Raw genomic sequence first — 22,009 nt, 5'->3', positions numbered from 1 at the left:
ATAAGGGGAAAAAGTCATTTTTTGAATAATGCACTTCTTCATCAAAATTTGCTTTTCCATGTGTATATACATAAATGCTAAAAAAGTAAATTAATAATTTACAATTAAATTAACAAATTTTACTAATAAAAATTAAATGATAGGTGAATATTTAGATTTTAAAAAACTAACATGTAAGAGTTTAACAATAAACTATACCGTGGGTGGGAATATGTCTTTTGGCCTTATATCTACGCATATTTAATATTTTTAACTTGATTTACAGATGAGAGATGAAGGTGGAGCAATTTTATGGATTCAAACAGAGAGCACTAGATTGGTCAAATGTCCACGGGGCAGCTTTCTTTTGGTTGCCGACATTGCCAATGATTACCAATGATTCACTAAAGTGAGGAGGTCGTCGGCAGCAAGAATTGTCGATATCTTCTGTTCGGTTTGCCTTGGTTATTAGGGTTTTGTGGGGCATTATACAAACATTCCATTAACTTCCTTCTTTACACTGCTTCACACATTTCTAAAGAAAAAAACTACTAGCAGCAGTCCAAGCAATTCAAACTTTTAATTATCATCTGGTGGGCTCTGAAATGCTGGCTATATTTTAGGCAAAAAGTTTTATATAATAAGAATGTGTTTAATTCGGATAATCTTTTATTACAAAAAATGAAAGATTAACATATAAATAGAGTACTTATAAGATTAGATATAATAATTATTATGTTTGGTTAGAACTAATGAAAGAATACTAAAATATTATTTTACTTAAATGTCTTTGAATATAATTATTCTAAAATATTTTCGTGTAACTTGTTATATTAATTGAAAATGAATATATTTATGTCCTAAAAAATTAATAAGGTTAGTAACAAAATCAAAATTATACTAAGATAAATGTGATAATCATATTACTCTTATATGTTTTTCATATTGCTATTAATAATAGAAAATTATTAAAATATTTTATTATCTGATAAATCAAATTAGATAATATAAATAATAAATGATAAATTATCAAAGTAATATTTAATAATTCTTAACCAAACACCGTAATAGGCAAGCTAGCTGCAGTACAAATAAATTTATATACATTCACAGTTTCTAATTTTTCTAAAGGCAATGGACTATTTTCCATCCAAATTTTAATACAAAAACAAATATACATTTATGTTGTTTTAAAAACCCAAATACCTACTCATAACTAAATTTCTATTAAAAATCTCAGTTAGGGTTAAAGATAAACTGTTATTTACTAAAAAAATTTAAAAATTTATTATTTTTCCTTCCCAAGTTTAAAAATATCACAAATTCCTCCCACCCAAAGGCTCTAAGTTTTGAAAAGTAACCATGTCACCCCCCGAATCCTTAGGTTTTCTTTCTCCCCTCTTTAGCAACAATGACATTTGAAAATGAAACAGAGAGCCGACATCATCTTCGACAGACAAATCTTCGTCTCCATCAACAAAGAGACGAAGATGTGTCGACGGAGATGGAGAGATGACCCCTCTTTGTCTGTCGGAGATGGCACTGGCTTTCTGTCTCGTTTTCAGAGGTCGTTGTTGCCAAAGAGGAGAGAAAAAAATCTAGGAATTTTGCGGGTAAAATTGTCACTTTTTAAAACTTGAAAACCTTAGGTGGGAAAAATTTGTTAGATTTTTAAATCAGAGAGAAAAATGTGATAAAACTTTAATTTTTTAGTAAATAATAGTTTTACCTCAAACCCTAATTGAGTTTTTTAACAGAAATTTGGTTATAAGTGAATATTTGAGTTTTTGAAACCTTACAAATGTGTATTTGTCTTTGTATTAAAACTTAGGTGGGAAATAGTCCCTTGGCCTTTTTCTAAATGTTTGTGCTTCTTTTTTATTTAAAAGCAATGCAAATAATACATGTTTGTTTTCAGTAAAAAGAAACAATAAAACTATATATATTTACTTTGAATACACAAATAGATACACACTTCTATATATCATTATATAATCAATAATTTTAAATTAATAATAAAGTAACATTCAATTATGTTATGATATACATAAGAGTATACTCATTTGTATATTCAAAATATATACATAATAATACTCTAAAAGAAATATTAAAAATTATATGTTAGGGATACAAAATATTCTACACTTTACATATGTTAAAAAACAAATATGGTTGTGAAAAAGAAAGTAGTTTTATATTTGCTTAATCAACAAAACCATATGTGCATATTTTTTATGTATAATTTGAGTATATAAATAATGTGACATCATATAATTATATAATCACATATTATTTATCTATCTAAATTATATATAAAAAAAATATAAACCATAATATTGCTATAGAACCTGGTGAGAATATCCATTTATACAAGTGACTTATCATTTGCAATGATTAATCATTCAATTCAACTGGGTTCTGTAGAGAAGGAAAAGATGTATGTACGGTGACAAATTGTACAACACAAGAATTAGTGGCCAATGTCAATTAAAAGTAGAGATTAATCATGCATTCGGCAAATTGTAGTCTTTTCTCTAATCCAATCGGCCTCACTTTCCCCCGTGCCCCCCCTCTTTACCGTCCCCACGACGTCTACTCTCTCCATCTGTTGCTAGCTCAATCACTTCGATTAAAACGAAAACCAAACCAGTTGAAAGAATTAGACACAACAGAGGAGAGAAAAGATGATGAGGCTTATGACATTTCTTGATTTCTGTTTTCTAAGGATTGTTTTTTTTCCTCGAAAGATTGAATATGAAAGCAAAAAATTTATTATAACATTTTTTGTCTAATAGTCAAACTCACTATAAAAATATTGTTTATTTTGGATATATAATTCATAATTTTGCTTTTTGATTTTACAATTCAAAACGTGTCTTTAAGTTTTGCAATTTCATCTGAAAACGTGTTTTTGGGTTTGCAATTCCATCATGATTTTGCTTTTGGGTTTTATAACTCAAAATGTCTATTAAGAGTTTAAAGAGTTCACAGATTATTTATGCCTCCAATGTGAGATTTGTCTGCAATTCCATCCCAAAATGTGTATTTGAGTTTTGCAATTTCGTCATGGTTTTGCTTATAAGTTTTACAACTCAAAACATATTGTTTAAGAGTATCATATTCATCCCCCTTATAGGAGATAAGGTCCTAACTAAGATGTGTCTCACCATTGCCTAATAAGACACTTGAAGTAATTTTGATACCATTTGTAACAACTTTAATCTTATAGCCTAATTCATTATCAATATATTGTTTACTTTGGACATACAATCTATTTTAGTTTTGTTTATAAGTTTTATAACCCAAAATACGTCTTGACAACTGAAGGAACTTATAAGTTATTTAACTAATCTTATTTTAGCATCTCCAAATGATGTGAGATGCATATATAAACTCATAATCTCTTGTATTTTGTCGATATAAAATTTGTCTAAGGGTGTCATAATTATAATGAATTAGTGTTTGTAAATTTGAAGGAGAGTTTTTCATGCTTTTGGATAGAAATAGAGAAGCTAGTAGATCAAACATGGTGACAAGAAACATAAATGAAGTTATATGCTACAATAAGGTTAAAAGATTCTGCTAATAACAACGACTGAGATAAAGATAGAGATAAAAATAAAGATAAAAATAAAGATATTGATATTAATATTGATATTTTCTGATTATAAGAGACGGTGAAAAGAACATGATAAGGATGTGAAAGTGTGTGGGCCCATATATAAGGATTTCTTATCATCCTTATAACGAGGATAGATAAGAACTGGAAAGCCTCTATACGAAGGAATCATGAACGAGGAATGAGAAATTCAGCTCCATCCAACCGTCCACCATCTTGAATGTGTAAAAAGGATGATTAATTATTCATGGGGGGGAGACGCATGTGTAATAGTGGTAATGCTAGATTTTTTGTTAGGCATCGGTGCATATTATTTTTGTCCACTATTTATTGTCAACTCACAATTCATTATTATTAGACTTTTAGATATAAAGCGAGGATTAACTAAGATTTAATTGGTTGAATGGGATTCAAATAAAATTGCAGATGAAAAAGACCTTTCTCAAGTTTTTTCAAATGAACAAACATCATTGGCCTTGTCAAACATCTTTCAACTCTCTCAATCTCTCTCTTTCCCTCTCAGCCTCCTCTTCAATTCTTCCTTTAGACGCGTGTTCTGTGTTTCAGCCATAAGTTCTTAACTAATCTGCAGGCCCTAGCTTTCACAATTCTATAAATTCCCATGAACTCCCCGAACCCTACCTGTATAGAGTGCGCAAGCGCAAACCTCTCATGTAACGATATGTAAGTCATATAGCTTCTTGCTTAGCAAAAAAAAAAAAAAAGTCATATAGCTTCTTCTTCTTAATCTTAATGCTATTTTGGGTGTCTCAATAAGCATGATTTGCTCAGCGTAATTCTTTTTTTTTTCTCTTTGATGTACAGTGAAGTTTATGGTTTATGTGTCTCTGTGTGTGTGTGTGTGTATATATATATATATCTATACATAAACATATATTCTCTAACATTTTATTTAAGATATACTTTTTCTGTATATATAGCAACCTAATTAGGAGCTTCTGCAAAAGGGTTTGCTGTGCTTCTGCTGGTTCAGTGATTGTTTATGCGAAACTGTGCCATCGAATCACACAGCTGAAACCGTCATTTTACAAAGAACATTTGCAGGATCATCTTAGCCAGTGTGATAGTTCTCGCTCTCTCTCTCTCTCTCTCTCTATATATATATATATATATATATGTGTGTGTTTATACTTTGTGCGTAGCAAAATCTCCGAATTGTGTTACCTACGTACATGTGAATCTTCAAAAAGATATACCTATAGACAGCTAAAATCACTAATAGCTTTCAGGGAAATGATTTTGCAAGAGAATTTGACCACTTTTTTCCTATCTTTTCTAATGTATATTATCAATGTCAACCAAAAATAGTCTAGAGGGTGATTTCTAAACGCACCACCCTTAATTGCCATCAAGAAATTGCATGCAGTTTCATCCATATTTCTGAATCTAGTGTGTGCTTTTTCTTCACACGATATGCCATAATCTTAACTTAATACTTTAGTTGCAAATGATAGAATTAATTAACTTGTTGATTTGGACATTAATTGCAGATACTGAATATGCACGTCTGTTGAAACAACTTGAAATTGCTCACCCAGGTGCAGTAATTCGAAACTTTTGCTTAGAATTATTCAAATAAAACTGCAATTTTGGTTGGCATGGGACAATATTTCAAAAACTAACTCTTGAGAATGAAAGGTTTTTTCAATTCTTGGGTAAACTTCAATTAAAGGTAATCAATCCCGTAATTAAGGTAATCAAGCCAATCAAATCAAGTCAACTTGTTAGACACATAGTCAAAGAATGATTGTAAAGCTAGCACTACCACCAAAAGGATTCCATTTTAGTTAAGTCTTTTACTTTCTAGTAATATCAGCACTTGATTATAGCTATTTTCCCTTTCCTTGAAACAGTATATTTAGCCTTGAAGTATAGTTTAAATAACAATGAAAAGAATTCAAACATAAAAGAGTAAAAGTTTAAATTTTCTCCTAATGCAGTAGTTGGGTCGGTTTTAGAGTTTTACTTATTTTGTGTTGCTTAACAAAAAATTAAAATAATGTGGGGGTATACATATGACATGTCATTATATGATTGAGTATTAATTTATTCTTATTTCTAAATCATTCAATTATATAGTGACATATCAGTATGTATTAAAAGTGTATACACATAGTCTTCTTGTCATTTATGATTTTAATTCATATCATTAGGTGTTGCATCAAATTATTTTCCAATTGCAGCAATATATTGGTCCTGATTACATTCAAAACCAGCTGCATGTAAATATCTGCACTCGTACGAGTAGGAGCAGCTGTGTGCACTGAGATCTGAGAAGATGGCAAACAAAAGAATCAGTTAAATGGAATTTCATTTTGCCTAGGTGAAAATATGATAGCTCTTGTTGAACATTTCACTTACGTCATTTCAGGTCCAATCATAAGTCTCAGGTTTGATAAGACAGTGGAGCCATCTCCCTTCCTCTTTCTCCCTTTGACACCATGGATGATATCATTGAACCTCGATTTCAAGAGACCTACCCGACCCTCTTCGAGAAATCTTCGAAAAAAGTGAAGGATGAGAGCTGGCTTGCAACAGATGATGTGGAATATTGTGAACTGCCACTGATTGATCTTTCTTGTTTGAATTTCTGGAGCTTGGGAAAGTTCGAGGAAGATAGTTTTACTTCTGAGGATTTTGCCCAGTGCATAAAGGAGATGGCTGAAGCTGCCAGTGACTGGGGATTCTTTCAAGTTGTGAATCATGGGATTCCTCAAAAAGATCTAAAGAACATGCTGTATGAGCAAAAGAAGCTGTTCCATCAGCCCTTCAGCAAGAAGGCTGAAAAAAGCTTCATGAATTTTTCAGCTAATAGCTACCGCTGGGGGAGCCCTACTGCTACTTGTTTGAGGCAATTTTCTTGGTCAGAAGCCTTCCACATACCTCTTCCAGATCTTTTAAGGTTGGATGAATGCAACAAAACCAGGTATTTACGATTAATTTCATCTAAATTTCTTGATTTTGTGGTTATATCTGCTTAGGGTTTAGGTTAATTATCGCTTTTGGTTCTTTAGCTTATGATTGGCTTTGATATAATCTCTATTTTGAACAAGATGGTATTATTTAAGGCAAATTCTAGGGAAACTAATTAGGTTTTATGTTATCTTCAAACTTAAAAAACCCTTTAAAAATTTAAGTACTATATTATTAAAAGAAAATAATATAATAATAAAAGTATGATTAGTTGTCCATGGGAGTGTCTCACTCAAAAATATTCATTTATTTTTTAAAGTATTAATTAGATTGTATATACAAATAGTGGGTATTAATGGGTGCGCAAAAATTGATTCAGGAAATATAATTGTTTACTATATTTTTAATTCGAAAAAACCCAGTAACTTAATAACACATTCATTTATTTATGCTATTACTATTCTTTGCACACCTGGATGATCCTCCTAAAAGAAAATTGATGGATGACCTTGGACCAAGAAGAAATTATGGATTTCTTTACCTTGAGATTCTAATTGAGACCTCTTGGATCACAAAAAGTGCAATGTTAAATGTACTTAGTTTTGAATTTTCAATTAAATATTAAAATGATGACATATCATATGATTATATATTACTTTATTTTTAATTTAAAATCATCTAATTATATGAAAACACATAATCCAGATATTCAATTGGATTCCCAGAACTGGATGCACATAGTTTTATGGATGCAAAAAACCATACTTCTGTATTCAATTTGCTTTCTGCAATCAATGGATTCAATTTTGTTTGTTTTTATTATTGAAGACCACGAATTCATCATTTCATCCCAACATAAAATCACCCACCAAAAGCATATTCTATCATAATCACTTGTACGCTAAGTCATTTCTATTTCCTTTTTCTTTTTTGTAGTCTAGTATACACACTGATTGCTCCATTATTGAACCAAAACCTAAGAAAAATTTTCCATTACAAACTTTCTTTTTCTTTTTGATTATTGCCTTATCACCAGACAGTTTGCAGGCATTTGGCTTAAATATTGTCAAGTGAAGAGATGCCACTAGTCTAGTTTCCAATTGGCCAAGACCAAAAGATTCTTCACAAAAGCCAAATAATATGTCGAGATTCAAAATAGAACATCAAACTTGATAATGTAGAGAGGGACACTTGTGCAAATTGTAAGCATTAATTTGTCGTTCAAAGCTTTAAAACTCACCTTTACTTATATTTTTCAAGCCTTATCCTTAGTCATATCATGTAGGAGAGATGGCCATGCACAATTGGTGTTATGCCGCCACCTAATCTCCAAACAATTGGAGTCCCTTGAATGAGGGATTCTTCTTATCTTATCTTCTAAAAAAAAATAGTTTACAATGTGAGATTTCATTCACACATAAACATAAAATCATTTAATCTAGGATCTACATAAAGGTTATAAAATATTAAATTGAAAACTTTTGGGTTATAGAAATACTTGGAATGTCATACATTATGAGTTTGCAACATTGCCAAAATTGTCTGCATTTAATTAACTAGTCTTTGGCTTCTGAAACCTTCCTTGAATGATAGTTTTCAATGGGTAAAGTTTATTGTATGAGTTTTAGAATAAGACTCTAATCAATATATAATAAGTTATTAGATTTCATCAAAGGTTTAATAAACTTTAAACACACTAATGTTGTTTATTCAAATCATAACATTTTAAGTAAATTAAACTTATCTTTATTGATCACTTAAATCTATTTATAAATTATTATAGGACTATTTAATCACTAGGTTATATTTAAATCAAAATCATAATTAATATTAACTCATATTAAGAAATTTTTTGACATATAATATCCAAATACATTCATTTCATTGATCAAGTTTGATAAGATGCAATATTCATATTCTTATTCAGATTATATATCAATTGATTAGTTGGAATGTTTTCTGCTTATTTCGTATTTTTCTACACTAATTCAGATCAAGTATTGGACTGTTTGCAACGAAAGCTGCTAGTTTGGCTCAAAGGCTGGCGGAGTATTTAGCCAATAATTTGGGGGCCAAATCGTCTTATTTTCGAGACAATTGCCTGCCCAGTTCCAGTTATGTTCGCATGAACAGATACCCTCCATGCCCTTTATCTTTTGAGGTTTATGGCCTCATGCCCCACACAGACAGTGATTTTCTCACCATATTATATCAAGACCAGGTTGGAGGGTTGCAGCTGAGGAAAGATGGAAGATGGCTCGGAATTAAACCTAATCCTGAAGTTCTAATCATCAACATTGGTGACTTATTTCAGGTAATTCACAATTTAAAATGAAAAAAATCTCAGAGATATAAACTAGGAAGCACCGAAACACACCCCATGGTGCATTTATGTGTTTTCAAAACGTTTCCATTTCCAAAATGGCTTGAAACTAGTATGAAAAGTTTTAGGGGCATTTCAAAAATATAAAAAAATTCGAAATACATTTCAAGAAACGAGTTTCTTTTCCTTATTTTTAATCAATTAACAATTGATTTCATGTTTGACTCTCTTTCATAATTTCAAACTCTAATTATGACTTCAATAAATGTTAATTTGATATATATTGTTTATTTGGTTGCTAGTTGATAGACCAAACTAATTGAGTGCATGCTTTATTGTTACTAAAAGGTTGTTATACTTTATTAAAAAAATACGGGTTATTGTATTTTTATATAAAATTTGGTATTTTTGAGAAAATAGGTTTTAGCGTTTCCGTTTCCCTTTTTGTGTTACATATGATATAATTAAATAGTAAATTCTTTTTCTTGCACAATTAAGTTGGGTATTCTATTTGCCATATGTGGGCAGGCATTCAGCAATGGAGTGTACAAGAGCATTGAACACCGAGTAGTTGCTCGTTCAGAAGTTGAAAGATTCTCTGTGGCATATTTCTATTGCCCATCTCATGAAGCAGTGATTGAGAACTTCAGCAGCAAGCCAGCAGTGTATAGAAAGTTTAGTTTCAAAGAGTATACACAACAAGTCCAAAAGGATGTTCGAGCTACCGGTGACAAAGTAGGGCTCTCAAGGTTTCTCATACTATAAGAAAGAATTAAGTCTTCAGCTCATTTATCAGAATTAATATTTCCAAATTAGGCAAAGTGTAGTATATATGTGTATATATACTTTCATATAGTCCATCAATATATACAGATTTTAAGATTTGCTTAAAAAGTATGCAATTCCATAATCCCTTTAGGTCTAACCATTTTCTTCCTTTGCTTAAATATAGATTCATACTTCAAACCCTAAGTGCTCCATACAATACTTCTATCTTCCACCTCTCAACAGCCCTTTAAACTCTACAGACAACTTCACTCTTTACTTTCGGTTAAAGCTTCAAAACCCTCAAAGGTATTCACTATGATCATGTCAAGGTCATGCATTGGAAATGCCAAGACTCAAACTAAACCGACGGAACTTTTCAAACTAAGGAGAATTTGTTAGGAAGTAGCCCTAGATCTACAGAAGAAGAAGTGAAGAAGGGGAAAGAAGAGATTTCAAAGGAAATTATACAAATGCAAGATATTTCGGGCCCTTATATATGCTACAGGGCTGACGGAAATCGTTGAACTTAAAAGTTTAGACTACAAGATTTAATGAATAGTAAGATAACCCTTACAAACAAAACCCTATAACATTACAGTAAAGGATTGTACTTTTGTTTTCTGTTGAATTCTCCCACATACTCTAATAGGAATTAGGACACTATGTCGTTCCCAATTTTTATCAAGGGTTCAACAAGACAACTGAGAAAGATGGCAGCATTAACATTGATAAGGGAGGGCGGTGCGGAAGACTAAGAGACACCGGATCAGGGAGGTTTGATGTGGAGGTCAACAATCAAGTTACGAAAACATCTTAGGTTAATAAAACTAGTGAAACATTAATATTTAGGAAAAAAATTTAGATTTGAATTTTTATCACACTTGTGAAATCTTGATTTAAATTACTTTAAAAAAAAAATTCAAGCTAGAAGGTCAACCAGAAGAATGTTAAACTTTATTAAGCACCATTAGGGTTTGAGGTTTTGTAGTGAGGTGGGAGTTTTCCCAATTTTTTTGGCTTTTATTTTGTTTTATTTATAGTGAATTTTGATATTTTCGTGGTGGCTTTGGATCTTTGAAATTGTTGCTATAATTTTTCTTATAATATTTTCTCTAGTATTTCCTTTGACCCAGTTTATCCTAGGCACTAAAAAGAGATCTTAATTTTGAAAGGTATTATGGAAAATTTTTGCTACAAAAAAAAAAAGTTTTAATAAAAGAAAATTTCTTTTATTGTAGTCGTTAATACTTTTAACGATGAAAACTATAACGATAATTAATAACGAGATTTTTTTATTATTAAAACTTTTTAACGATAGAAAATAAACTTTTAATGATCAATTTTTTATTGTTAAAGTTACAAATATTTTTAATTTTAATGAGAATATAAATAATTTATCATTAAAATCATAAAAAAGTATTTATAACAACGGAACATTATCTCCTTATTATTGCCTCTCTCGATAATGTTAGTATTTTTTTTTTTTAAATGTTTATTTTACCAACCAACATAGAGTCCTCAAAATCATTATAATGCCGATTCTGTGAACGCATTTCTTGGGCTCCTCTATGTTGTGCGCTAATGCAATAATAAAGCTCTACTTGATGGGTTCCCACCCATCAAGTCTACAATGAAACAGTTAAATTTGGCATGATAGTTTTTGTCTTAGCTATGGAGAAATTTTCTTTGCCACACTTAATCTGCCAAAAGACTATTTCCCACCCAAAGTTTGTTGAAATAATCAATTCACATCCTTTAAATAAGTTTCAAAAAACTAGATTCTGACCCATCATTCACTTCCGTTAGTGAATTATATTAAATAAAAAAGCAAAAATTTTCCACTATTTTTTTTAATAGAAATGACAAATGTTTGAGGGTAAATTAATAAGAATATATTAATAATTTAATATTTATATTAAATATTAATGATAATTTCATTAAAAAAGAATAATTTTTGTTGATTAAACTAACAAGATGACATCGTTCTGATTAAAAAACCTTAAAAAAAATAATTTACGGTTTTGTCTGATTTCATACTTACTAAAACGAAACTTTAAACTAGTTTCACTAAATTTTTCAAACTGAATTCAAATTTTTCTTTGATCCAAATCAAATTAATCTCAATTTTTGAACAACTCAGTTCATTTTTCCAATTTCGATCCATTTGTGCACCGCTCTACCTTCTTCTTTGCGCCACTTGAAATTGCTGCAAATAGGCTCAAACAAGCCCACTCGAGGTTTCTCACTCAAGCCTATTTTGTCTGCCTAATTGGCTGGTTCATACCATTCTAGGCCCAAAAAGTGGCTCTTTGCCATTTCCTTTTGCTTTTGCTTTTGCTTTCGATTTAATTTCATGATAGGACGAATGTTATATATGGCCAAAACATTTTTTTCCCCCCAACTTTTGTTGTATCTTCACATTGGTATAAGGTCAATATTAAAAATTTAAACTCTTATTCATAAATTGTTAAAACTAATTAAATCAATTAATTTTTAAAAAATATTATTTAATTATTAATATATTAAATAATAATATATGAATAATTAAATAATAATTTTACTTTTAAAATTAATTAATTTTAATATATATAAATGAAAGTTTAAATTTTTAATATTTAACTGTATAAGTTTCGGGGTAGGCCAATACTTGTGTAGGAATTAAGTCTTTTGGCCATTATATATATGTGCATGTTTAAAGGCAAAGTTTAGATGTTGGTTTAAGTTTGTGACTTGGGGTTTATTAAAAGGCGGCACACAGTGGCGGGTCCTAACCTGCGCAGCATGGCGAAGCCAGCGATCGGGTGCGAGCCGCTGGTGGGTTCACTAGTTCCCTCCAAGAAACGCGACTACAAAGTGACCAACAAGCTTCAAGAAGGCAAGCGGCCCTTATACGCCGTCGCTTTCAATTTCATTGACTCTCGCTACTTCAACGTCTTCGCCACCGTTGGCGGCAACCGCGTAACTTTCTTTCTTTAATTTTATTGTTCTAACAAGGCTTTGTGTTTTTCAAGTGGGTTTTGTGAAAGTTTCAGTTTTTGTTAAGAAATTTTTTGTTTTTGTTTTTTTTGCTTAATTAACGGTTTCAGGCTGTTTCATATAAGTATCAATGTTTTTGAACTCGTGAATGGTTTTTTTTACTAGCTCTTAAAAAGAAAGACTAAAAAATTTTTTCGGAAGCAGCAATTTTTTTAGCTTTGAAAACCCAAAATAGTGTCTTGATTATGTAATACTGAAAATTGATACCCTTCTAGCTAGTTTTAGGTGTTTAGTTATATTAGTAAAAACGTTCTCTTGTTTTCTCATTACTTGTGTGTTGGTGACCTCCACCTCTTTTGTTAATATTGCTTGATGACTTTTCAGGCTACTGTATATCAATGTCTTGAGGGTGGTGTTATAGCAGCATTACAGTCTTATGTTGACGAAGATGTAAGAAAATAGCATATTCATGGTTGATTTTATTTAATTTATTGCTATTTGTATGATTGATTGGTGCATCCAATATGTTGATATTTGAACCTAAGAATATTTGGGAATTCCATGTGCTATGTAGATCAGAAGGATGAGTCATTTTACACTGTAAGCTGGGCTTGCAATGCAGGTGGAATTCCATTCTTGGTGGCTGGAGGTATCAATGGCATAATCCGTGTCATTGATGTCAGCAATGAGAAGCTTCATAAGGTAGGGCTTTTGTTCTACGTCCGTAGCTATAAGTAATTGTTGGCAGCTGATTCTAGTTCACTAAAACTGACAGCCTATTGGCATTTGAGGAATTGAACAATAATGATTAACTGATGGTAGACAGATATGGATAAGTTGTTGCTCTTGGGGGGCAAGTTGTTCATGTAGTTATGTTGATCTATAAGTAGGATAAAAAATCATTTTTCGCTACTGAATGTAAGTGTTAAGGGTACCTTTATTGGTAAAACTCCTCTTGTGTGAGTCACCTTTGTTTCGCTTGAAAAAAGATGTGCTAGTTTTTCATTAATGTAATTTTAGTTCTGTTTCTTATTAATAAAAGAAAAAAAAAATGAAAACAGAATACTAATAAGTTTATTTGTTTTTATCTTGTTCTCGTGACATGATCTTGTGCATGCAGAGTTTTGTTGGCCATGGAGATTCAATCAATGAAATCAGGACCCAGCCATTAAAGCCATCACTTGTGGTGTCTGCTAGCAAAGTAATTATCATAAATGCTTGTTCTTGCAACAATTATGTTTTTTCAAGTAGAACTTATTGTTTGAGATTGAATCAGGATGAATCTGTACGTCTTTGGAATGTGGATACTGGAATATGCATTTTGATATTTGCTGGAGCTGGTGGTCATCGTAATGAAGTTTTGAGTGTGGTAAAAATGATGTTTTGTAAGTTTTGGCTTCTTTTGTTGTTCAAATACAATAAAGATTTAGAGCTTATTTTGTGGTGGCTGTTGCAGGACTTTCATCCTTCAGACATATATCGCATTGCAAGTTGTGGCATGGACAACACTGTTAAGATTTGGTCAATGAAAGGTAGGATTCTGGCACATTCAATGTGATTATTTTTCACTGTGATATTGTTAGGAGGGAAAGCTTACAGCATATAATTAGCCACTTTGGACTTCCAAAATATCTATTATTATTCTGAAGACTTGAAAATTATGCATCTACATACACATGAAAATTGTCCCCCGATATAAACTGTACTACCATGTTTGTTGAGTAGTGCAGCTGGCTGGACATATTTCTGATTTGTAGTTAGGCAGACGCTAACTGTGGATTTTTTATCTTTTTATCTTTTTTTTTTTTTGCAGAATTTTGGACATATGTGGAGAAGTCATTCACATGGACAGATCTTCCTTCAAAATTTCCCACAAAATATGTGCAGTTCCCTGTAGGTTTCATAGTTTCACTTTCAGTTGTGGATGAATTGGACATGATTATCCATAGTTTTAAGACTATTTTTCTCATTTTCAGGTCTTCATTGCTTCTGTTCATTCAAATTATGTTGACTGTAATCGGTGGCTTGGCGATTTTGTTTTGTCAAAGGTCAATCATTTGTTATTCCCATACAATGTTTTTGTTAACATCACATTTCAAGCTTGGGGGCAGTACTTGTTTATTGTGTATAGCATTCTCTTAGAATGCCGAAACTCCTATTAATGTTACATTTAGTAGTTGTCTGTGTTGCATGATTGCAGAGTGTTGACAATGAAATTGTGTTGTGGGAGCCAAAAATGAAGGAACAGTCTCCTGGAGAGGTTATTATTTTCTTGATGCTTGTTTACTTTTGATTTATCTATTTCCTTTAATTTCTCTATATCAGTACATTAGTGTGTGAAAAGCTGAGTTTGTTTGGGCATTATAATACTTGTCGCTGATCATTATGTCACTTTATTGTATTGTTTTTGCTGTTTAGGGTACGGCTGACATCCTCCAAAAATACCCTGTTCCTGAGTGCGATATCTGGTTTATCAAGTTCTCCTGTGACTTCCATTACAATGCAGCTGCTATTGGTATTGCAACAATTGATTGTTTTTGTACTCTTTTACATGTGTTCTTGCAGACACGTATAACTTCATATTGAATTGCACAAATGCTCATTGCATAGATGGTTATTACTTAAATAATTCCTTATAATATCGAAACATTTTGGTCTCCAACCACCAGGTAATAGGGAAGGGAAGATTTATGTTTGGGAGCTGCAAAGTAGCCCCCCTGTTCTCATCGCAAGGTTAGTACCGAGCTGCCTCAATTGTCCATTTTGAAATTCCCCACAATTCTTTATTTGATGGATATACACCTTATTATCACTCTCAGGCTCTCTCACGCGCAGTCAAAATCTCCGATCAGACAGACTGCCATGTCCTTCGATGGAAGGTAATTTCTGGATAGAAATCTAGCAGTTTCTTCCCAATACGAAATTATCTTGTAGTATGCTGAAACTAGTCGTAGTGTTTAAACGATCTTTCTCTTGTTGCAGTACAATCCTCAGCTGTTGCGAGGATGGAGCTATATGGCGATGGGATGCTGTACCAACTTCCTGAGTTATCTAAGTGGGTTAACTTGATGACCTTTGTTAAAGCTCTTTTGTTGTATTGTGAAATTATAAAGGACATGAACATAAAGTTGACTGCATGACTCTTTAAGTAAACCTGTTGCATTTTATTGACAAATTTGACTGCCATGACAAAATTTGGGGTGCTCACAAGTTGCTAAAAATGGTTACTTCTTACCTAATTTGACGGGAATCTTCTTTGAACTTAATTCAGAGCCCATAGCGGCAGGAACCCAGCTTCAAGAACTTGGAAAACTTCCAGCATTTTGTTGCCCTATAACAAGATGAAAGTTTTTCTTTTGGGGTATATATTTCGGTATATAATTAACTATATAAATAATGTGACATTATGTGGTTGTTTCTTCAAGTTTCTTGCCGATTACAAGCTCAATACTGTCATTTTCACCGTACACAAATTGAATTATAGACAGTGATTAATTTCTGAAGAGCGTCCCAAAAAATAAGTCAGAAAACAAAAATATGGTTCAAAGCAAAGCTTTTCACGGAGTTTGAGGATTGGGCTCGCAGGAGCAGATGGCATGCTCTTTGGAGATTCAATGTCTTGACCCGGTAAAAAATAAATAATTGTTCATAATTTTAGATAATTTGCAGTACATTTTTTCATGCCGGTAATCTCGTTATGAAGCTGGTGACCCAGCCAGCTTCTTGTTCTTGAGACAGCCGCATCAAAAATTTCAAAAAATTAAAATGAAACATATAAATCATCCTCTGAAATTTTTCGCTGTTCTGATGATTTTGGCCCACGAAAGGGTGTTCATGAAAAAAGGATTTTCTCCTATCCTAGTTAATTAAAATTTATCTGGGTTAGGGGTGAGCACGTTATTAGTTTGATACCTCTACTCAGGAAATTTATTTCTTAGGAAAAACTCAATTATTAAATTTATTGCTGATCCGATTTTTCGTTAACAATTATGTACATAATTTTGGCCAAAAGATTTATTTCCATCGAGGTATAGTGAAACCTCAAATTTCTATTTTTTAACTTTCAAAAATTTAAATATCTATTTATAAGTAAATTTTTGTTAAAAATTTCAGTTAGAATTAGGGATAAAACTGTTATTTGATAAAAAATTTAAGTTTTATTATATTTTTCTTTATAAGTTTAAAAATTTCATAATTTCTCTCAACTCAGAGTTTAAAAAGTAACAAATATTCTCCAAAGATTTGTTTCTCTCCTCTTTGACACTGATTGTCAATTTTTGGTTATCAATTGTCCTCCCTCGTGTCTTATCCCTCCTTTCAGTCTTTCTCCCTTGTCTCTTTGATCGTATTTAATGAAAACGAAAACAAAATCATCTTTGTCTTAGATGAAGATGATTTGATCTTCATCTCAACCAAAGATGATCGAAGAGATAAGGGAGAGAGATCGGAAAGAGAGATAAATTTAAATATATTAAAGAGAAAAAATGACGTCAAATATTTTATATAGTTTAACTCGATACAATATTAAAAAGATAACTTATAATATCTCTAGTATTTTATCGATCTCTCGTCTCCTCTTTTTCTTCTCTTTTATGATCGATAATGATAATGATGTAATACACTTGGTGTTGATAATAAACATAAGATGATATTAAATTGAGAATAATAAAATTATATTTATTCACTTTGAATACATAAATAGGTATATATCAAGTAAGTTAAGGTTTTATAAGTATAAGAGAGACTTAAGCTTAAATTTTTATCGTAAAAGTTTTAATATTTTACTACGTTTGGGTCGATTTTTTTTATTTTCACACCCAACTTTCAAACCATCCAAAACAAGAATCTGATATAGCAATTTACTGATCTCACATTATCAGTTTGCTATGGTATTTAAGATTTGACCTGCAACGGAAGCTCAAATGCTTTTAACATGTTTTATCCACGTGCTTTTCACGGAAGCGTCGGTCTTCCCTTTAGTGCTTTAATTCTGAATCAGATGGATGCGAGGGTGGTCCAAATAAAAGGGTATGAGTTCGAAATCTATTATAACTTATTAAAATCAAAATTTTAATATATTTAATATAATAATATTATTAGATCCATAGGGTTTCATCTCTTTAATATATTCGATTCAACCCGAATCTGTACCTGTTTGTGGCCTCTGCTCTGGAACATCTCTGCGTAAAAATGTTGGCTAGAGGACTGAAAGGATCTCCATATGCTGTCCTTTGAAAAGTTAACTTTTTGGCAATTTTGGTACTTTTAAAGTGAATTGTGCTTTGGATCATATCTGCGTGAAAATGTTGGGTAGAGGACGAAACGAAAGGACCAGTGACCACAAATACCATTTTCGAAAAGTTAGCGAAAGGTTGTTCCTTCCGATTTCAGCATATATTCTAAGCTTTGAATCAGAATAATAATTTAATATGAACATACATGGAGTATTGAATATTAAATTTTTATGTTGAATTAAACATAGAATTAATAATTAGAGATATAAAAAAATTTGTTTGAGTCATATCTCTGAAACCAAAGATTTTCAGAATTTCACCTGAAATTTGAAGATCTGTTATGACAAGTCTTTCGCTACAAAAACTTGTTATGACGGCTTTGAATGGATAAACTTATCAAAAATTAGGTTTTAAAATGGGGACCTAACGTATTTATAAGAAATTATCTAGACTTTTCAATTAAGGATCCAATAACTGAAGACCCACATTAAACCGTCTATCCGAACCAATAACTTTTAAGTATATTAGACATATCTTTATTGATCACTCAAATTCATTTATAAACTGGCATTGGACTATCCAATTATCCAATTTTATAAAACCAAAATTATAATTAATGTTAGTCCACATCAGTCAAGAAAATCTGTACCACAGGAGAAAAAAAATGAAGTTTTTTTTTTATGTACTTTTGGCAATGTTCGTATGTTTAAAATTGAGAAAAAGATGTATATCATAAGGATCTGATGCCCGTTTCTAGACTTAACTCGATACGCTTCTTTTCCATCATCTTTAACTTCGGCCTTTTTTTTTTTTCCTTTCAGTTCAACGACGACAAACTCAATAAATTGCGGCCACCAAGCCTTGTTCTTACTTGAACAATCGTGGATCACTGGCGTCACCATTTTTCTTTTCTTTTCTTTTCTTGCTGAGAGAAAAAGAGTCTTAATTTGAAAGGCTATGGATCGTTCTCTGGACATGGCAGCAAGAGAAGGAAACCTGGATTTGCGGAAACGGTTCAACCAGGGCAAAAATCACAGCAATCTCCAGGATTTGCATACAATTCAGGGGAACAACATAATTCATATAGCTGCAAAATTGGGCAAAGAATTGTTCATTCATGAGGCTCTTCAAGCATGGCCCCGTCTTGCAAGCCAAGAGAACTCAAAGGGTGACACTCCATTACATGTTGCAGCAAGAGCTGGGCAAGTTGCTGTGGTGAAGCGTCTCATTGGTGACAGCACAAGTAGAAGTATGTTTCAAGTTGATTCGATTGAAACTTCATGTTTGAGAGAAATGGAAGAAGGGGCGAGCGGCGTTTCGGGGCTGTGGGGGATGAGGAATAAGGCTCAGAGCTTGGCTTTGCATGAGGCTTTGAGGAATGGACATGAGAAAGCTGCACTGTGCCTGTGGGAACTGGACAATGAAATGGCTGGAGTTGTAACTAGCGCAGGTTGTTAAATGAAATACATTTTGATCTGATTCTGATTTGATCTGATATATTATATAACATTTCTTCAATAACAATTCGTTTAATCAACAATTCTTCGCAGGTGAGAGCCCTTTATATTTAGCTGCTGAATCGAGGTGCGAGTTGATGCTGCTGAGGATTTTAACGTTCCTGAAGCAGAATTCAGAGAGAGTTGAGCTATTGCGGAATGCTGTCCAAGGCCCGGATGGGCAGAATCCCCTGCATGCCGCTGTCCTTGCAGGAAGCACTGGTATCATCTTTTTTGCTTTAAAACATCCATATAATTTGGTATCATGCAAGCGATTTTTTAAAAGATGACAACAGCTTGGATGGAGCCAAATACCTTAATTTCTATCCCTGCTAGAAATATCTCCCGTCTTTGATACGAGGGTGACAAGAAATTCTTATTTCCTCTTGTGAGAAAATTTCTCTCTTCTTCTTCTTCTTCCCATTCATAACTACAGGAATTTTAGTCATACCAATCTCCGTTCCTGTCTTCATCAAGTTCAAAAGAGGATGACCCAATTGCCATCTCCACTCTTTTTTATTTTTTTGTCTTTTTCCAGAAAATGGGCATCTGACTTGTATCTTATTTCTTTATTCTCGTGTCATAGATTGCATTGGCTATCTGCTAGAAGAAGAAGACGTTTTGAAACTCATTAACCAACCCGACACTAATGGAAAGACTGCCCTTCACTTTGCAACAGCTGTCAGGGAGAAAAAAATTATGCATGAGTTGCTTACCAAGAGTACCTCATCTGCATATCAGCGAGACAGCAATGGCCGGACGCCATTACTGGAAGCTGCCTGCTCAGGAAACTTTGATGTCTTTCAAGAGATCCTCCTTTATTGCCCAGACACCATCGAACTGGCTGACCCGACCGGTAAAAACGCCCTTCATCTTGCTGTATTAAATAACACTACGCGCAATGTCAGGGAATTCTTGCGGCTGCCGGAGATGAAGGAGCTTGTGAATGAACCAGACGTGGAGGGAGACACGCCGCTGCATTTAGCCATCAAGCATGAGAACTACAAGATGGTGAAACAGTTGATTGCAACTGGATGTGTGGACTTAAGAACCAAGAACAATAACGGCCTCACAGCTCTAGACATCTGCGAGTCCGACTGGAATTTTTCTTACAGACAGGTAATTTTTTTCATTCAATCATCCCAATGTTGATAGAATTCCAATTTTCCATTTCACTGGAGCTGATAGTTTGAGTCATAAACTTGTTTTTATATCGTATCAGTTCGAGTTTTTAGGTTAAAAATTTTCAATTCTAACATTATTTAAATTAAAATTATATTAAAAATTTTCAACTATAATATAATCCAAATTGATCGAAAATTGTAAATTGTTTCCACCCCCCTAATTGTTTTCAATATTTTAATTTTTTCACCAAATTATTCTAACATACAATTAACGAAACATATAACATAATATCTTGTCTAGTTTACCAAACTCTCTAAAAGTTATATATCACAACATTTAAAATACGTAAATAATATTAGAAACCAAATCGCATTTGTACTATTGAAAAATAAAAAAAAATATATAAATAAAACTAAAATACTTACAGTATTTACAATTAAATAAATATACAACTATATTTAATATATAAGGATTTTAATTTCTATTGGTACTTAGCGTTCAACATTTTTTTAGTCTGTCTCTAACAAAGTTTATTACAATAATATTTATGTAAACATTCGAATTAATTCAGGTTATTTTTATGTTAACATAACCTAATTTAATTTCGAATCGTGTCAAATTAACTTAAATTAAATTTCGTGTAAAAAAAAAAACTTAACTCTACCCTGAGTTTTTTCATATCGTATTAAAAATTGCTAACTTTACAATTGACCTTTATAAATGGCTTAATTTTTCTCCTTGAATGGTTGATGTCGTTGCAGAATTCTCTCCATACATACCTGAAAGGGCAAAATGCGCCGCGAGGAAGACAGCCATATAACTATTGGAAGCGAGATCAAAAATCAAAGACTGCATTGAACCACCCGAACGCAGACTTGAAAAATTTAGCCAACATAATGTCAGTGGTTGCTGCACTTCTGGTTACTGTAACTTTCGCTGCAGCTTTCACATTACCAGGAGGCTACCATGGCGATGATGATGACAGACCTCCTGAAATAAACCACTCAAGCAAAAAAGATAAAATCCCTTCAGGTACCTCAATCCTCATCACAAACCCGTCACTGAAGGTCTTTGTGTTTGCAGATTCGCTTGCAATGTGCAGCTCCATGACAGTGGTGTTTCTGCTGATCCTGGCAATGGCTGGTGACCCTGCCTTTCTGCGGTCAGCGATCATTTACAGCAAGAAATTGCTGTATATCGCCCTTTACGGAGCGTTGGTAGCCTTTGTAACTGGATTGTATGCTGTTATATCACCAGAGAGTGCATGGCTAGCCATCAGTATCATCATCATGGGCTCCAGTGTTCCCTTTCTCATCAAATTACTGCGGCGGAAGTCTTCCACTTCAACCCCTCTTGTGATATAACATTCCAGGGAAACAATGAAGAAACCAATTTTCTCATACAGAACTGGAAAAAGGCGTCCAAATCTTAGTACCGGCAACAATCAAGCCAGATCGCCCCACTGGTATTAATTAATCTATTTCCATTCTTTACAAGCCACTGACGGATACCTGGGTGGACTGCTGACAACAGAACCTTCACCGGGCTACTTCAT

The 22,009-nt window shown here is 32.6% G+C and overlaps 3 protein-coding genes across 4 annotated transcripts; all 3 read left to right on the top strand.

Moving 5' to 3' along the window:
* Positions 1 to 4,566: 4,566 nt before the first annotated feature.
* Positions 4,567 to 9,749, top strand: LOC123202384 (gibberellin 2-beta-dioxygenase 8-like). 2 transcript variants are annotated; one of them, XM_044618303.1, is made up of 5 exons: positions 4,567 to 4,679; positions 5,110 to 5,157; positions 5,991 to 6,545; positions 8,525 to 8,846; positions 9,384 to 9,749. In XM_044618303.1, exons 3-5 carry the CDS (start codon positions 6,061 to 6,063, stop codon positions 9,618 to 9,620), a joined length of 1,044 nt encoding a protein of 347 aa, XP_044474238.1. In that variant the 5' UTR covers positions 4,567 to 4,679; positions 5,110 to 5,157; positions 5,991 to 6,060; the 3' UTR covers positions 9,621 to 9,749. The 2 variants fall into 2 exon arrangements, with proteins under 2 accessions (XP_044474238.1, XP_044474239.1); XM_044618304.1 differs by lacking the exons at positions 4,567 to 4,679; positions 5,110 to 5,157 and having other exon boundaries at positions 5,806 to 6,545.
* Positions 9,750 to 12,316: 2,567 nt separating this feature from the next.
* Positions 12,317 to 15,774, top strand: LOC123202372 (polycomb group protein FIE1-like). Its single transcript, XM_044618279.1, has 13 exons — positions 12,317 to 12,581; positions 12,984 to 13,049; positions 13,179 to 13,301; positions 13,720 to 13,800; positions 13,876 to 13,968; positions 14,056 to 14,131; positions 14,413 to 14,492; positions 14,576 to 14,647; positions 14,800 to 14,859; positions 15,018 to 15,114; positions 15,269 to 15,332; positions 15,419 to 15,478; positions 15,582 to 15,774. Exons 1-13 carry the CDS (start codon positions 12,405 to 12,407, stop codon positions 15,643 to 15,645), a joined length of 1,113 nt encoding a protein of 370 aa, XP_044474214.1. The 5' UTR covers positions 12,317 to 12,404; the 3' UTR covers positions 15,646 to 15,774.
* A 3,016-nt stretch (positions 15,775 to 18,790) lies between these two features.
* Positions 18,791 to 21,935, top strand: LOC123201720 (protein ACCELERATED CELL DEATH 6-like). The gene is made up of 4 exons (XM_044617284.1): positions 18,791 to 19,283; positions 19,384 to 19,551; positions 19,916 to 20,448; positions 21,216 to 21,935. The coding sequence occupies exons 1-4, from the start codon at positions 18,791 to 18,793 to the stop codon at positions 21,816 to 21,818; spliced, it is 1,797 nt and encodes a 598-aa protein (XP_044473219.1). The 3' UTR covers positions 21,819 to 21,935.
* The last annotated feature ends 74 nt before the right edge of the window (positions 21,936 to 22,009 follow it).

Source organism: Mangifera indica, chromosome 18 (genome assembly GCF_011075055.1).
Source record: "Mangifera indica cultivar Alphonso chromosome 18, CATAS_Mindica_2.1, whole genome shotgun sequence".
NCBI classification, from domain to species: Eukaryota; Viridiplantae; Streptophyta; class Magnoliopsida; order Sapindales; family Anacardiaceae; genus Mangifera; species Mangifera indica.
The sequence above is the reverse complement of the archived record's forward strand: the minus strand, read 5'-3'. Positions and strand labels throughout refer to the sequence as shown.

Coding starts and splice junctions, on each gene's coding strand:
- LOC123202372 (XM_044618279.1), top strand. CDS start 12,405: ATGGCGAAGCCAGCGATCGGGTGCGAGCCGCTGGTGGGTTCACTAGTT. Junction 13,801..13,875: donor TTGTGGTGTCTGCTAGCAAA/GTAATTATCATA, acceptor AGATTGAATCAG/GATGAATCTGTACGTCTTTG. Junction 15,479..15,581: donor GCCATGTCCTTCGATGGAAG/GTAATTTCTGGA, acceptor CTCTTGTTGCAG/TACAATCCTCAGCTGTTGCG.
- LOC123202384 (XM_044618303.1), top strand. CDS start 6,061: ATGGATGATATCATTGAACCTCGATTTCAAGAGACCTACCCGACCCTC. Junction 6,546..8,524: donor GATGAATGCAACAAAACCAG/GTATTTACGATT, acceptor ACACTAATTCAG/ATCAAGTATTGGACTGTTTG. Junction 8,847..9,383: donor ACATTGGTGACTTATTTCAG/GTAATTCACAAT, acceptor ATATGTGGGCAG/GCATTCAGCAATGGAGTGTA.
- LOC123201720 (XM_044617284.1), top strand. CDS start 18,791: ATGGATCGTTCTCTGGACATGGCAGCAAGAGAAGGAAACCTGGATTTG. Junction 19,284..19,383: donor TGGAGTTGTAACTAGCGCAG/GTTGTTAAATGA, acceptor AATTCTTCGCAG/GTGAGAGCCCTTTATATTTA. Junction 20,449..21,215: donor GGAATTTTTCTTACAGACAG/GTAATTTTTTTC, acceptor ATGTCGTTGCAG/AATTCTCTCCATACATACCT.